This window comes from Ooceraea biroi, chromosome 10, assembly GCF_003672135.1.
Source record: "Ooceraea biroi isolate clonal line C1 chromosome 10, Obir_v5.4, whole genome shotgun sequence".
NCBI lineage: Eukaryota > Metazoa > Arthropoda > Insecta > Hymenoptera > Formicidae > Ooceraea > Ooceraea biroi.
The window spans coordinates 9284046-9298532 of NC_039515.1; the positions used below are offsets into that span (position 1 = coordinate 9284046).

A 14487-nucleotide genomic window follows, 5' to 3' on the forward strand; every position below is an offset into this window, starting at 1 on the left:
TCTGTGCTCTCTTTGTCTCTCCTTTTGTTTTTATCGTTGTATAAAGAATCATTGTAAAATTTAATTTCATTGTTAATTTTTAGAAAATAACTGTTACGCTTGACAAGGACCTAAAGTGAAGGTCGAAACGTCGTGTACATACAATAAAGATCTTGCCAGTTGTTGTCGAATAATAAGTTGAAAAATACATGTAAAAACAAATTTGTGGAAATTTAAATCAATCAACAAAAATAAAACCTTGTTTTGCATTTTAGTCAAAGATACACAAAGTTTGTAATCATAATAAACGAATTCTTGGACACGGTGGGTACAATTCGAAACAATATCTAATAAAATACCTAATAAAAAAAATACCTAAATCAAATATGAAAAATATTATCATGTCATCACATATTACTTTTTTCGCGTATAATTGTTTTTCGCGTCGCGTGTAGCAATGAAAGGGTTGATGACAAGTGCTCGTTTCGTAACGTTCGCTTACCCAGGCTCGCGTGTCTACATCAAGGTGTTAATTTGAACGTTGCAGTCCAATATCAGCAACAGACGTTCATAACGGCGGATCAGTCCGCGTTTCAACGCGCCGGGACGACAGGACAGTATACCATCACGGGGCAGCCTTCACCGCTGGCATCTGTCGGAGGACAGACCGTGGTCTCAACACCCCAGAGGCAGTTGAACGGACAATTTGTCGATCCTGCGGCCACCGGTAATCAGTCAGTTGCGTATGAGAGACAAGACTACGTGAATGGCTATCAGCAACAAGTAAGAATCACTAATTGAATATAACGAATAATTCAATAATTTAACTTTTAAAGAATAAAATTAAAGAATTACTTAAAAAAATTATTTGGACGCTAGATGGAGACATTGGCCTTTTGCAGGATGTAACGATGGCCCCACCCTCGACGCCGCCGAGTCGCAGCAGCTCCGTGCACATGGATAATCAACAGCAACAAGGCGGTCCGCAACAGCAGTCGCAGCAGCAGCAGCAGCAGCAGCAGCAACAGGCCGCCGCGGATACGCAAGTGAAGGGATTCGCCGCAATCACCGCCACCAATGTGTCGGGAAACGAGATGCCTGGGTATCCACTTCAACCGGACCCACAGAGTTTACACAACTCTAACGGATATCCAGGCTACGTGGAAATGGGTCAGCAATCAATACAGAACCAATGGCAAATGGTTCCGCAGCAACACCATCAATCGACACAGATGCAACGGCAGCAACCGGTGGTCGACAATAATCAACACATGTGGTCAGATACGCGCGGAAAGATGAGCAACAGCAATATAAATTGGCAAGAAGATACGATGCAGCAGCAACAAAAAACTGCACAGCAACAAACACAACAAAACATGCAGAGTAACATGAAGTCGCAGGTGGAGCAGCCACAACAGCAGCAGCAACAAGCTCAGATGCAACCGCAGGAACTACCGAGACCGGCGAGTCACATGAGCTGGGAGACCGGTAGCGTAAAGGAACCTCAAACACCGCAATCGTGGTCCGAAAACGCTGATAACCAGCAGCAACAAACTCAGGGAAACTGGTCGCGACAAAGTCCGAAGCTGAGGGATCCGCAAAATCCGCGGTTGACGCCATCCAATCAGCAACAACCGTCCCAGCATCAGACCTGGCTGCAGCATTCCCCGAAATTGTCGGACCACCAACATAACAACGCTCAACAAAATGCAAGGATGACGCCTTCCGCCCAGCGTAACTGGCAGCAGAATAGTCCGGAGATGCAAACATCTCAACAGAATCCGCGATTGACACCTTCCAGTCAGCAGATGCAACCACAGCAGCAACAAGCACAATGGCCACAGCAAACTAAGGTGGAGCAAAATCCGAGACTCACACCATCCAATCAAATGTGGCCGGACACTCCAACTAGTCAACCAAATTGGTCACCAAATAGCATAAAAAGTGATAATAGTCAGCAGCCGCAACAACAGTGGCAGGATTCCCAACCCAGTCCTAAGCGGGCTCCAAGTCATCAGTGGCAGAACCAGTTGACGCAAGAGAACAAACTGGACGCACGAATGTCCTGGTCGCCGAATTCGGTGTCAGAGAATCAATCAAGTTGGGGGCAACAGACGACGAAACAGGACATGCAAAACTCGGGGGAAAGAATCGCGTGGCAACAGCAAGCAGCTGCGGAAACTAACAAGCCAAACGGGTTTCCAGAAAATCAGGACAATCCGGATGGCAATGTTTACGCTCAATCTAATCGAGTGAATCTCAATAGTCGGCTGAAATCGATGATTTTGAATAAGCAGCAACAGCAGCAGCAGCAGCAGCAGCAGCAGCAGCAGCAGCAACAACAACAACAACAACAACAACAACAACAGCAGCAGCAAATCCACCAACATCAGCAGATGCAATCGCAACATGTTAGTAGCAACAACGGTTCCGTTGCAGAGTACACAGTAGATAATCGTATGCACGACGCGCACGAAAACAGCGAGAAGGTGCAAGAGAAACGCACGGATCACTTCATCAATCAATCGAATATTTCAATGTCGCAATCTACTGAAAACATGACCGGTAATTTTTTATCGCATAGCCACCACCCTCGGGTAAATAGTTTGCCCGACGGTGGTGGCTTATGGGAATGGACGGAAGGAGAGCAAGGTCACAATGACAATAGTAATAAAGATGATAACGCCACGTTAACGGAAAGCGGAATGACAGCCCTTGAGAACTTTATGAAGCTCGCCACTGAGAACAAAAGCGATACTGACAGAACATGCGACAAAGTCGAATCTCAACAATCCTGGGAAGCACAAGAGAAAATCAATGAAGATGCTAATATCGACGATAAGTCTTTCCAACAGAGACTGTGCATGGATCAAATCGAGGACGCGTCTTTCGGGGAATCTCAGAAAACATCTGATAGCGACAATTTAGACTTGCTGAAAAGGACAAATGCTGCCACGCGAACACCTTCCCAAGATATCGATAAACACAACGCCAATCACGTGATCAAACAGGAAGGAAACACCGGGGATTATGACTGCGCTGACACGTCTATTCGCGACGAGAGCTCGTCCAACATTGAGATTGAGGAGAATCGGGACAATGGTCCAGATTACAAATTTCGCGGCGACGGGGGTCCCGCAAAGGTGTCACCAGGGACCGGTTCATGGTGCTGCCGACGAGGTGGAACCGAACAGCCAACGCCCGAACATTTGAAGGATGGTTGTTGCCAGGGTCTACAAACCAAGGATGAAATGCTAGCCGATTCACCGCAGAGAGCCGAGCTAAAGAACGAAGGACCGCACAGTCCGCGTACACCATCCACGACAACAAAATTACAAGATCACTTGGAGAAACTGAAGAATGTCAGGACCGAAGTGCCAGACTGCAACTGCTTCCCTGCCGACAAATGTGAGTTGCAATTGCGTATTCCGCACTACACTAACATTGAGAGAACACACTAACGAACCACGCAAGTAGAACGAAAAAAGAAAGTTAGGAACGTACTAATATAATTTTACGGCCAATAACCACACCGACCGATCGCGCGCCCCGAAACCCGGAGAAGAATGTACCTAATATATCTCCCTTTCGCAAGAGCATACCTGCTGCCACATGCGCGGTATAAATGTTTCCGCTTCTGTTGCTTCCTTTCGTTGACGCGTCGGCGTACGTAAGTAAAATGAGGTTCAACCACAAGGTCCGCCAGAGCCCGGCTCTTACTACACTCACCTCGGGGCGGCTGCAAGCCTGCCCGATCTACGGAACGATCTCGAACGAAGAACCGGTCTTAAGGGCGATGCGATAAGATTTGAAAAGGTCATCTATACTGGGAAAGAGGGCAAAACCACGCAAGGGTGTCCAATGGCCAAGTGGGTGAGTTCTTCCGATATTCCAGTTGGCAACGATTCTAGTTTTTCCAAGTGACGAAGAATTACCTACCTGTTATGTGAAATTGTAACAATACCTATCCACTAGATCATACGACGATCCGGCATTGATGAGAAAATCTTGACCATCGTGAAGCATCGTCAAGGTCACAAGTGTCCAACCGCCTGGATCGTTGTAGCCATGGTTGCCTGGGAAGGAGTACCGACTCATGAGGCAGATCGGATCTATTCTCTCTTGAGTCACAAACTCAACCGTTTCGGTCTGCCGACAACCAGACGATGCGGTACCAATGAACCCCGAACCTGCGCGTGTCAAGGACTCGATCCTGACACTTGCGGCGCTAGCTTCTCCTTCGGCTGTTCCTGGTCGATGTATTACAACGGCTGCAAGTACGCCAGAAGCAAAACCGTCCGAAAGTTTCGATTGTCTGTACGATCGGAGGTAAGTAAGACCCGAGAATGATTTGATGACCAACGTCGGGACAGAGAGAACACGAGCACACAGGTTGTGACGAAGAGAACATTTCAGGAGCAAGAAGTCGAGGAGAGGATGCACGTTCTGGCGACGCTTTTATCACCTTTGTATCTCAGCCTGGCGCCAGAGGCGTTCAACAATCAAACGCAATTCGAACGGGAAGCGAGTGAATGTCGTTTGGGATTTAAACCAGGCCGACCTTTCTCCGGTGTTACAGCTTGCATCGATTTTTGCGCGCACTCTCATCGGGATCTGCACAACATGAATAACGGATGCACCGTGGTACGTGTATTTGGCAGATTGATTTGCGCAATACCCTTAAGACAAAATTCGATTTTACGAATATTAAAACATCTTTAATTTGCATGACACGTGTCATTACATTTTTCTAGGTAGTTAGCGTGACGAAACATCGAACACTATCGAAACCAGAAGACGAACAGTTACACGTGCTACCTCTTTACATAATGGATGACACAGACGAGTTCGGCTCGAAGGAAGGACAAGAAAAGAAAGTTCGTTCCGGAGCTCTTGAAATTTTATCCAAGTAAGAATTGTTTTCTAATGTCCTGGCGACGATCTCTGTAAACATCGTATTGCGTAATTGCTGTAAATCACGCAGAATATTCGACACATACCACGGATAAATATGTTGTACAATTATGCAATGTTCCTCATTCAGATATCCATGCGAAGTTCGAGTTCGATCGGTCCCGCTCCAACCCTGCAGACGTCACGGTAAAAAAAGGAAAGAGGACGAATCCGATATTCCGAACGGCAAGAAGGACACTGTAAAGACCATGACAGAAAAGATGGCAGACGCGGCACGTTCACCGGGACACCACGCCGATTCCTCCAGGTCGCAGTTGAGAGATTCACAATTGTCGCTGGAAATGACGCCCATGTTTGAAGGAATCGACGCGCAGTTGCAAAGCTCGCAAGTATCGTCAACGGTCTTGGATAGTCCGGTGTCGATGTATCAAGGGTGGGGGGCATACCAAGGTGAGCAGCAATGGAACCGAAACGGTTGGTTAGAGCAGCGAAAGGGCAACTGGCTGAACCCATGGAGCGAATATTCGTCGTTCGGTGGTTTAGAAAGAGATATAAAGGTGGACCCAGACAGCACCAGTTTGGACGATATCAGACCCAGAAGCACCGTTTCTCAAGACGAACACAGACCAGGCTCAAGAAATTTACCCAACTCCACCGTGGATTCCATCAGAGGATGTTACGGAAACTCGCCTAGAAATCATCCTGTTTCGCCGCGATCGCACGCAAACGTACCCGGAGAAGCGTCCAATAATGCATCACCCAGAGGTTGCGTCTCGACATTTCAGTCAAAGGGGCTAGAACACCGGAGTATGGACAATCATCACGTGGCTGGAGCGACACTATCACACTATCACACCTCCGATAACAGGCAAAACGATTGTTCCTCGAGAATTGGCGCTCTCAATTCATCCTTTAACGCGGAGGCCACGCACCACCGAAATACACCATCCAGGATGAATTCCTCGCCAGTTGCTCATTACATTCGCAACGCGGGACAGGATTACATCAGCAATCAATCGAGATTGCCGTCTCCTAGGTACGCGGGAGATTCTAGTCAGCAAAAATACTCAGATACCACGACGCAAAGTTACATGGATGCCGGAAACGCTACCAAGTTGCAATTGTTGAGGCCACAGACTGAGCAAACGTTTGCCGGTAGAATGCAGCATTCCTATCCGTCGCAACAACAAATGCAGTCACCCGTGAATTCTGGCTATCAAAATCAATATAGCGACAGTAATGCGACGAATCTGTTCTCCTGTGTAGACAATAGTAACCATAAGCAAATGGAGACTCCAAGCTCGGATATTCTGGTGCATAATTCGTTGCACTTGCCGGTATTTGAACAGCGAAACGACGCGCAATGTTCTTTGGTGCAACTGCAACCAAACGACCAGCGAAAGTCCGTTTATCACGCGCAAAGACAATCGGAATCAAAGCCCTTCGTGGTCAGTCATCCTTCATTCCCGTCTTCCGATCAAATTGCCTGCCCGCGGAATTGGAACATGGTGAATTCGTGGTGCCCGAATCAGGTGAAGAATCCACAGCAGTCCAACGATCAAATGAGTGATAGGAGCGGTAAACTGACAAAATCGGAGCAAACGAAAACTGCTTCCTGGGAAACGCCTTCCGAGCCGTCGCCGTCGCCGTTCCGTGTGCCAAGAGGAAGACCGCCCTCGCGAACAATATCCAACCAGAACCCATCTACGGAGCCCAACACGTACGCGAATCCTTTAGCCAGGACATTCTTAAAGCCACCAGAATCGACGAAGCCAGCCATTTTCGCGGATGCTCTGGCCGGTAATTCAATGCAAAATGGATGCATATCCAATCAGTTGAAGAACAGTTGCACGGAGGAGAAATTGCGGGAAGGATTCTACGATGGTAGACAGGACGTGTCCAATTCCAATCCAAATTCTTTGGCATGGGCCGAGGAGATGAAACAAGTTCAAGACTTCCACTCCATGTCCGGTTTGGGTCACCATGGCTTTCCTCAGTACGGATACCCGACATATCCAGTATTCGAGAAACCTTATGCAAACACGTGGGAAGGTTACAATTACGGTCATCATCAGTCATATCAGGCTCCGGAATATTCCCAGCAATTTTATCAGCAACCAAAACGCGAGGGTTGCTTCCACTCGTCCCAATATCCGTATCAGGGCCTGAATCCAACGTATCAAGGTCTGAACCCAGGTTGGACAAGGTGGGATACGCCGCGATGGGACATTTACGGAGCGCCGTCATACTTTCCGGTATTACCGGAGCCACCACCAAAGGCGGAACCACTTGGTGAGGTAGCGGATTACTCTGACAACGAGGAGTGTTTCAAGGATCCGCAAATGGGCGGCGTTGCAATTGCCCTAGGACACGGTAGCGTATTGTTCGAATGCGCAAAGCACGAGATGCACGCGACCACCGCTCTAAGGAAACCTAATCGCCTCAACCCCACCAGAATCAGTTTGGTGTTCTATCAGCACCGTAATCTGAACAGACCCAAGCACGGTTGGGACGAGTGGGAGGAGAAAATGCGAATGCGAAAGTTGGGCGTGACGACGTCGTCGATCACCAGTGCGTCCTCGTCAACGACAAATTCGTCGACACCGACACCGACACCGACACCGACACCGACACCGACCACCACGACGAGCCCTGGCAATACAACGAGCGAAAAGACGACGCCGCTCCCACACATTCCAAACGTTCCCAGCTCGCAGTTCATGATGAGATCGCCCACTTACACCACGATGACTTGGACGACGCTCTTCCCGATGCATCCATGCATGATAACTGGCCCGTACCAAGAAGGCGGTGCGATTGGATGAGTCGAAGTCGAACGGTACAGCTTTGCTCATCGCTGATCGAGAGACGTACGTCATCGTCAGGAATCAAACCGACGGATCCGAGGATCTAGAATCATGCAGGATCCTCGGAGAAGAACAGCGACGTTTCCGATCGAGAATGAACGACACGTTGGCGGCGACACTTTACCACGAGAGGCTTTATATTGTTATTATCGTTATAGTTAGTTGTTCCGAGAAAACGAGAAACACACACACACACACACACACACACACTTTGCACTGCCATTTTTCTATTTCGGGTTTTACGCAGGATTTAAACATAGCGAGAAAAAAGCCTCGGTGTTATCAGATCACCGCGTTCGCGTTTTATATTGACTTTTTACTAAACTGAATTCGAAAGAGGCTCTCGCAATCGAGCCGGAGGCTGCAAGATCGAGAAGATCACAATGACCGAGAGGCTATTGACGTATCAGGATGGCGCCTTGCGAAGGCTTTGATACGATAGATTTTCGTATTCCGTACACTTTAAGTAATATTACTACGCGAATTATACGGTTTCGTGTTGGTAGAATTGTAATCTTCTTAGCTAGTCGAAGTCTGGATGATGAGTCACGCGACGTCACACAGAGGACGCATTGAAGCGCACTCCGAGACACCCACGAAATACTTGCACGATATAGTCTGCGAATTATCGCGCTTCTTCTTCAGACTACGCGGAGAAAGGAGAATTTCTATTCAAAAAGTTACGCAGCAGAGAAGAAGCCGCGCTCAAAAGCATCTTGTATCTCTAAGTAAAAGTCATAAGTAAACGTCTAAATATGTGATAGAAAAATGTTTTGGCGCGAGAATAACTTGTGGTCATATTGCGATAATATTGCATCCGTGCCAAAATCAGTTCATCGCTCGGGTCGATTGTATTTCCGCATCCGCGCTGAAAAGGTGAAATCGGAAATCGGAGTCGCAATAATGTTGCAATAATATCGTATGATATAATTTAACTACGTTACATTCAAATATACTTTCGAGTTGTCGTAAATAATCGTGCAAATTTATCGCGATTTTAGACTTCTGTTCGGTATCAGTCGGAGAGGAAGAGCGATAGTCGCGGAAAACACCCAACACCTTTTTTTCTATATTTGTTAATTGAACGATTCTTCAGCAACGCTCCAAGCACAAAAGATTCTAAAAGATTCAAATGACGACAATGATCTCAAGTCTTTAAATTAATTAAACGATATGTAATGTATATCTGATTTCTCTAGCCTTTGTACATTTCGCTTCTTATTCTCGTATTTATTTACGTGTTTGTACTCGTAGCTAAGTACTACATACGATTAATTCAAGTGGCACACGATATAATACTAACCACACACGCACCCTTTGGGTCGGCTGAGTACAAAGAGCATTTATCTAACAATCACGTAAGACGCGTAGGTAGGGGTGTACGTCCTAAGTATACTTGGTCTTCAACATCGGTTTGACGCTCTCACTGCTTGTTCCATCTCGTTTTAACCCTTTTTACTCAAACCGATGAGTAGCTTGGCTTTACTACTGGCTGGCTTGCGTTGTTTGCGACAAAATTTAGCGTGTTTCAGTAAAATTCGACAGACGCGTGCGTGACTGCCAGTGAACTTTTTCGTAGAGTTCAAAGGGTTTATCATATCCCCCAGCACGGGCGATGACGTTTGCGTCTGATGTCGCACCAAGACAAGAGGAGTAAGGACGTAATTGCGTAAGGCCAATTGACTCGGTACGATAAAAGAGATTTCAATCAATTTTCCGAGATTCGGCGCGTTGTTATTGAATTAGTAGAAAAAACGGAACGGAAAAATTTGATTTGTGGCTCTATCATTATCTCCTTTATTATCCACGATTTTATTACGATTGTACATATTAATCGTGTTAGGCGTTTAGGCCGAGCCCGCGAGCTTGCGAGCGGCGCAAAACCAGGCGATCTTACCGACATCATCAGTTATGACGATCCTTGAAATCTAGGGCCAACTGATATAGTTAATTGGCGATTTATGCACGCTGATTTCTAAATCAGTTTGCGATTATCCATTGTCGTCGTGGACAGCCTTCAGCAAGATCTCATTGTCAGCGTGATAAACCGGTCTCTCTTAACGTATCGTACAGCAGCAAATCAGGATAAATTTTCGTGCAGCTACTCGGTGCTGCATATGATTAGCACGATATAAAATATCATCTCGAAACGATAGATTTGCTAGATGAGAAATTTGACGCGTCCGTTGCAAGATGAGTGGCTAGATCTTTGATGGAAATTTTACAAGTGTTTGAAATCACAGGAACGCGAGGATGCGTTCCATCATGCTTCTGTCAAATCGTCGAGCATCTCGACAGTGGCTCACACCTTATTCCTGATTCGTACTTTCCGTACACTTAGCTGTCGCTCAGGGACCTTTACGCTGAAGCTGAATGACCGAGATATATCGCTGGGTCTCCCTCTTCCGAAGACGCGAAGAGAGGTTCTTTCGTCGAGAACTTGCAACATGAGCGTAAGGAGTTGGTCTTGGAGGGTCAAAGGTGGTAGAAAGTTTCTCGCGGACAACTCGTTTTCGGGTGATGGTCCGCGTTCAACAACAACGGCACAACGTGAGTGAGTCGCTCGTTAACTCGAATCGGGGCAAGGTATTCGAGGCGCTGCGAGCGAAAGAACGCAGAAATCAGTAGTCGAGAAAAGTTGATACCTATTTATTTATTTTCGCTACGACACGCCCGTCTTCGTATCTCTGAAACGAGCGATTCTTAGAGCACGGAAATTGTAATCTTAGCTCGTAACGAGGAGTTGAATCGCGGCGGGTGATTCGACTTGGAGCCGAGTCGACCTTTCCTTTTGTCCACGTATTTATGTCCACGTATCGGTGGAATAAAAAGAAAAAGAAGCAAGACGCGACGAACCCTCGCCTACTGGAGTATTATAGGAATCATTAATATATTATCATTCATTAGTTATCGCATGTAATAGTAATAGTGATAAATAATAATAATAATATTGGCAAACAGTAATAACTAGTAACGTAATCTAATTTAATGTATTATTTATTAATTAAGTTTGATAACGCGCGGTGTTGTACCGTTATTCTATTTTCGGTTCGGCTTTCGATCGAGATTGTCGGACTTTTCCCATGCACCTCGTTGATGGAGGCATCGAGCACGGGGCACATTTTGCTCGTATTCGCTTCACGGATTCCATCGAGTGCGCGTCTGCCACTTTGTAGCGAAAGACCATTCTACGTTTCTGGAAAAGGAGGGAGAGTAATTTTTCTATGATTGAACAGGTCGTAAATCCGTGGGAAGAGCCTGGCAGACGTGCGCACGGGAAAGTCGCGATACGTTTCGTACATCTCGAGAGCTCGTACCAATCCTGCTCCGAATGTCTCTCTGTTCGCCACTTGTTCACGCGACAGAATTGCATACAAGCACGGCACAGCGGGACTATTTCAAGCGCGACACTCGTTTCTTTCGCTTGACGCGCGCGTGCATCGCACGCGGCTTACCGATGCATTTTTCTTTTTAGATAAGGCAGCTTTCAGAGACGAGAGAGTACAACGTAGAGTATCATCCGCCTGATAGCTTCTTAAAGCAGCAAAATTCATCTTCTCCTCCGCAATAATGACAATACGACAACGGCAATCGCGGTATCTCCGCGTCGCGATTAAGCCGGGACGCACGTTTCCCTCCTGGTAATCTTCGGATCTAGCGGGTATCGCGCAGCATCGTCGACGGTGGAGATTTATCGCGGACGGATGACGGAACCTCGTGTTTCCTCCGCGAGGAAGATTGCGAAAGCGTAATTCTATCACGAGCGACACCCGATGCATTCCGCGTGCAACGCGAGAGGAAATAAAAAAAAATTCCATGTTGGCTTCCGGAGCACAGAGCCACGTAACGCGCACCCGAAACGCCGTTTGTACGATGCGTGTAACTGTTACTTCCACGTGCATCGTTGCTCTTGCTAAAACCTTTTATAAAGTGGAAACTCGGAATCACGGTTCGACGATGCCAAAATAGTATTAAAATAATTAGGAAGAATAAATAACGATAATTTGTAATAACAATAATTAATATACGGGAATGAAATAACAAACCGTCGTGTCCGAGATACAGGCTGATGCGCAACGACAGTCTAGTCGCGCCGTCTAGGTTATTCCTTTATTGCAGGCATACATTTTTCAGATTGCGCTTAATGGATCATGTAAAATTCGAAATAAGGTTTTTCTTTAACGACATTGACGGACAGTCGTTGCGCACATTCCCGTACAAAGAGAAAAACATCCGAATCCGATCAACAGAGAGGTAATAGCGAAAGATAGGAGGCTTACGATCGAAGATAGATAAACGTTGAAGAGTGTATTTTTTCTTCCAATGCCAAAAAGATGCCATTTTGTTTTGTACAAAAAGACCTGCGAGAAAATGGAGAAAAAAAAAGAAGGAAATGAACGCGGACGAGAACAAATTTTTTAAATAGTTCGTAGCAAGCGTATGGATGTGCAACGATAAAGAAGCAACCGGACAAAGTAAAACGAGAGTAGGCAAGTCGATGTATATGTCCCGCGAAATCGATTCGCACGCCTTACCATCGTGATCGACGGGAAACGAGCGAGACGTCGCGTCCACCGTTCGCAAAATGCGGATAAAAAAAAAGAAACGAGCGGAAAAAGTAGCGCCGTCCATCGCGGGGATCCGAGGGCCGTTGGTGCACCAACGCCGGTTCAACATCGATCCCGATCTCGACCGAGCTAGAAGCAATTTGCAAGCTATTGCGAGTTTAAGTTAAGCCGGTTTCGCTGGTGCAATTCGGTGGATCCCGTGGATGTATACTGCAAGGATGTAGCGTTACGTATACACCGACCACGCATACGTGTACATATATTTTTGGATAAAGCCATGAAGAAATTTTTAATCGAAATTCGGGCGGGGACGCGCGAGAACGTGATCATCTCTCGATGGATTCGTAGCTTCTTGTGAGATTAACGAGACACGTTCTTCCTGTTGGATGGGAGTGAAATAGCGTATGCGAGAAGAAGAGAGAGTGCGAACACGAGAGAATGAGAGAGCGAAAGGCAGGAGGGAGACGGTCGAGAGAGAACTTTCACGCACGTCGCTCCCCTCGATGTATTTATGAATATTTATTTACGCGAAGAGTGGAAGAAAATTTAATATATTGACGATTAACACAAATGATTGTAAGTTATAAGCGTAAGTTTTCTAAGAGCCATAACTCGTAAAGCGGCGAAGGTAGCGGACAGCGAGAAACTCACTTTCGGGCGAAAAATAAAATTGCGTTTCCGAGATCAATTTCGTTGAGCGACGAGGACGCGGACAAGGCGCGCGCGTCCACTTAAGATTGAAGCATGCTTAGAGCTATGGTAGAGAGTACAATAGGTATATATAAGTAACGAGGTAATTGACCTTTTAGCTATCGATTACTATTATCAACAAGTAAGAATAGCATTTAGACAAAGATACGTGGTAAGACAGATGTAATTGTCCTTTGTGAATATACATAAGAGAGAAATGAAAAATACAAAAAACTTTTATGAGTACAATCGCTTTTGTTGATATTCGATCCCTCTTTCTACGATACAATATCTTACGCTGCAAAAATATCGCCGTGCCACATGCAAGTATACCCAACGCTAACTGTAGCAAACGATTTCCACACTCGAGTTTATACAACGTAGCTTATTCAACGATCGATTCATTTCTTTTGCATTTCAGGATTTAAAAGAAGCGATTGCGACTGTTCCAGCTCGGAAATGTTAAAGTCTTTACAATCCCTCTGGAATTCAAAGATAATGTGCCTGATAGCTGGTATCCAGACACGACAGACAGCTGCGTGTTGCGACACAAGAGCGAAGTGGATCCTGTCAGCTCTCGCAACGTCTTTCTCCAGCAATGCTGAAAATATACGCAACTATTTCAGATACATACAACAATATCTATCGTGCTAGCAGCTACATTTCATATACCTTTTGAAAGATCCAACAGACTTCTTTGTATCGATTCGTTCAATCTGTCTTTAAGCCAATCGGTCTTCATAACATCTAGCCTCCTTAGTATCTCCTCTGCCGTGTTTGTTTCCATCTTCCGTTCCGTTATCACGGTTCCCAGATTGGTAAACGCTTCGATTAGTGCCTCATCTTTATTGAAATCAGATTGAAACATGGTCGTTGGGAGATTCTTGTCAACAGGTGTCACTAAGGGTTTATGAGGAGCACTGGTTATGGTAGCAGCCGCGGAAGCTTGCAAAACAGGAGGCGTTTTCGACGAATTGGACTTTTGCGGGGAAAGCGTTAACGGAAACGGCACTCGCTTATTCAACTTTTTGGTAGTCGACAGTCGTCCTGCGGAGCTCGGACGAGTGGACAACGCCCATTCCGGCGGATCGTTCCATCCGGGGTCCTGGGACGACGGCAACGACTTTTGACTGGAAACCGTGTCGCTCGCCGGAGTCTGCTCCATACTTTCGCGCTTATAGGTTAGGTCTGCTCCGCAGCTGTCGGTCGTACCGATGAAAACTCATGGAGATTCGACCAATCTAATCGGACTCGATCAGTCACCTTGAATTCACTCTCGATCCAGTTCCACCGCATCCTACGCTCGCCGAACAAGTTCGCGCGGAGCGCTAATTCAACCGCAGAATCCACGATGATATACGTCGCGATCGACAATCGATGCGGCGAACGCCAACATTTTCGATACACTCGATGCGGATGACACGAGAATCGCTCGAGGACGCGAAATGGCGAAATGCTGTTGGCAAACT

The 14487-nt window shown here is 46.4% G+C and overlaps 2 protein-coding genes across 11 annotated transcripts in view; one reads left to right on the forward strand and one right to left on the reverse strand.

Annotated features, from left to right (window-relative positions):
- The window catches only part of LOC105283671 (DNA N6-methyl adenine demethylase), a 55026-nt gene extending 41764 nt beyond the window's left edge, over nucleotides 1-13262 (forward strand). For all 10 annotated transcript variants that reach the window (XM_026973386.1, XM_026973388.1, XM_026973385.1 and 7 more), the window contains 7 exons: nucleotides 527-762; nucleotides 882-3387; nucleotides 3677-3852; nucleotides 3955-4308; nucleotides 4396-4623; nucleotides 4734-4888; nucleotides 5024-13262. In XM_026973386.1, coding sequence (XP_026829187.1) covers nucleotides 527-762; nucleotides 882-3387; nucleotides 3677-3852; nucleotides 3955-4308; nucleotides 4396-4623; nucleotides 4734-4888; nucleotides 5024-7718 — 6350 coding nt within the window. In that variant the 3' untranslated portion in view covers nucleotides 7719-13262. The remainder of the gene's footprint in view (nucleotides 1-526; nucleotides 763-881; nucleotides 3388-3676; nucleotides 3853-3954; nucleotides 4309-4395; nucleotides 4624-4733; nucleotides 4889-5023) is intronic.
- Nucleotides 13187-14402, reverse strand: LOC105283673 (steroid receptor RNA activator 1). Its single transcript, XM_011346633.3, has 2 exons — nucleotides 13691-14402; nucleotides 13187-13619 (listed from the first exon to the last, which is right to left on the reverse strand). Exons 1-2 carry the CDS (start codon nucleotides 14181-14183, stop codon nucleotides 13420-13422), a joined length of 693 nt encoding a protein of 230 aa, XP_011344935.1. The 5' UTR covers nucleotides 14184-14402; the 3' UTR covers nucleotides 13187-13419.
- Nucleotides 14403-14487: the final 85 nt, after the last annotated feature.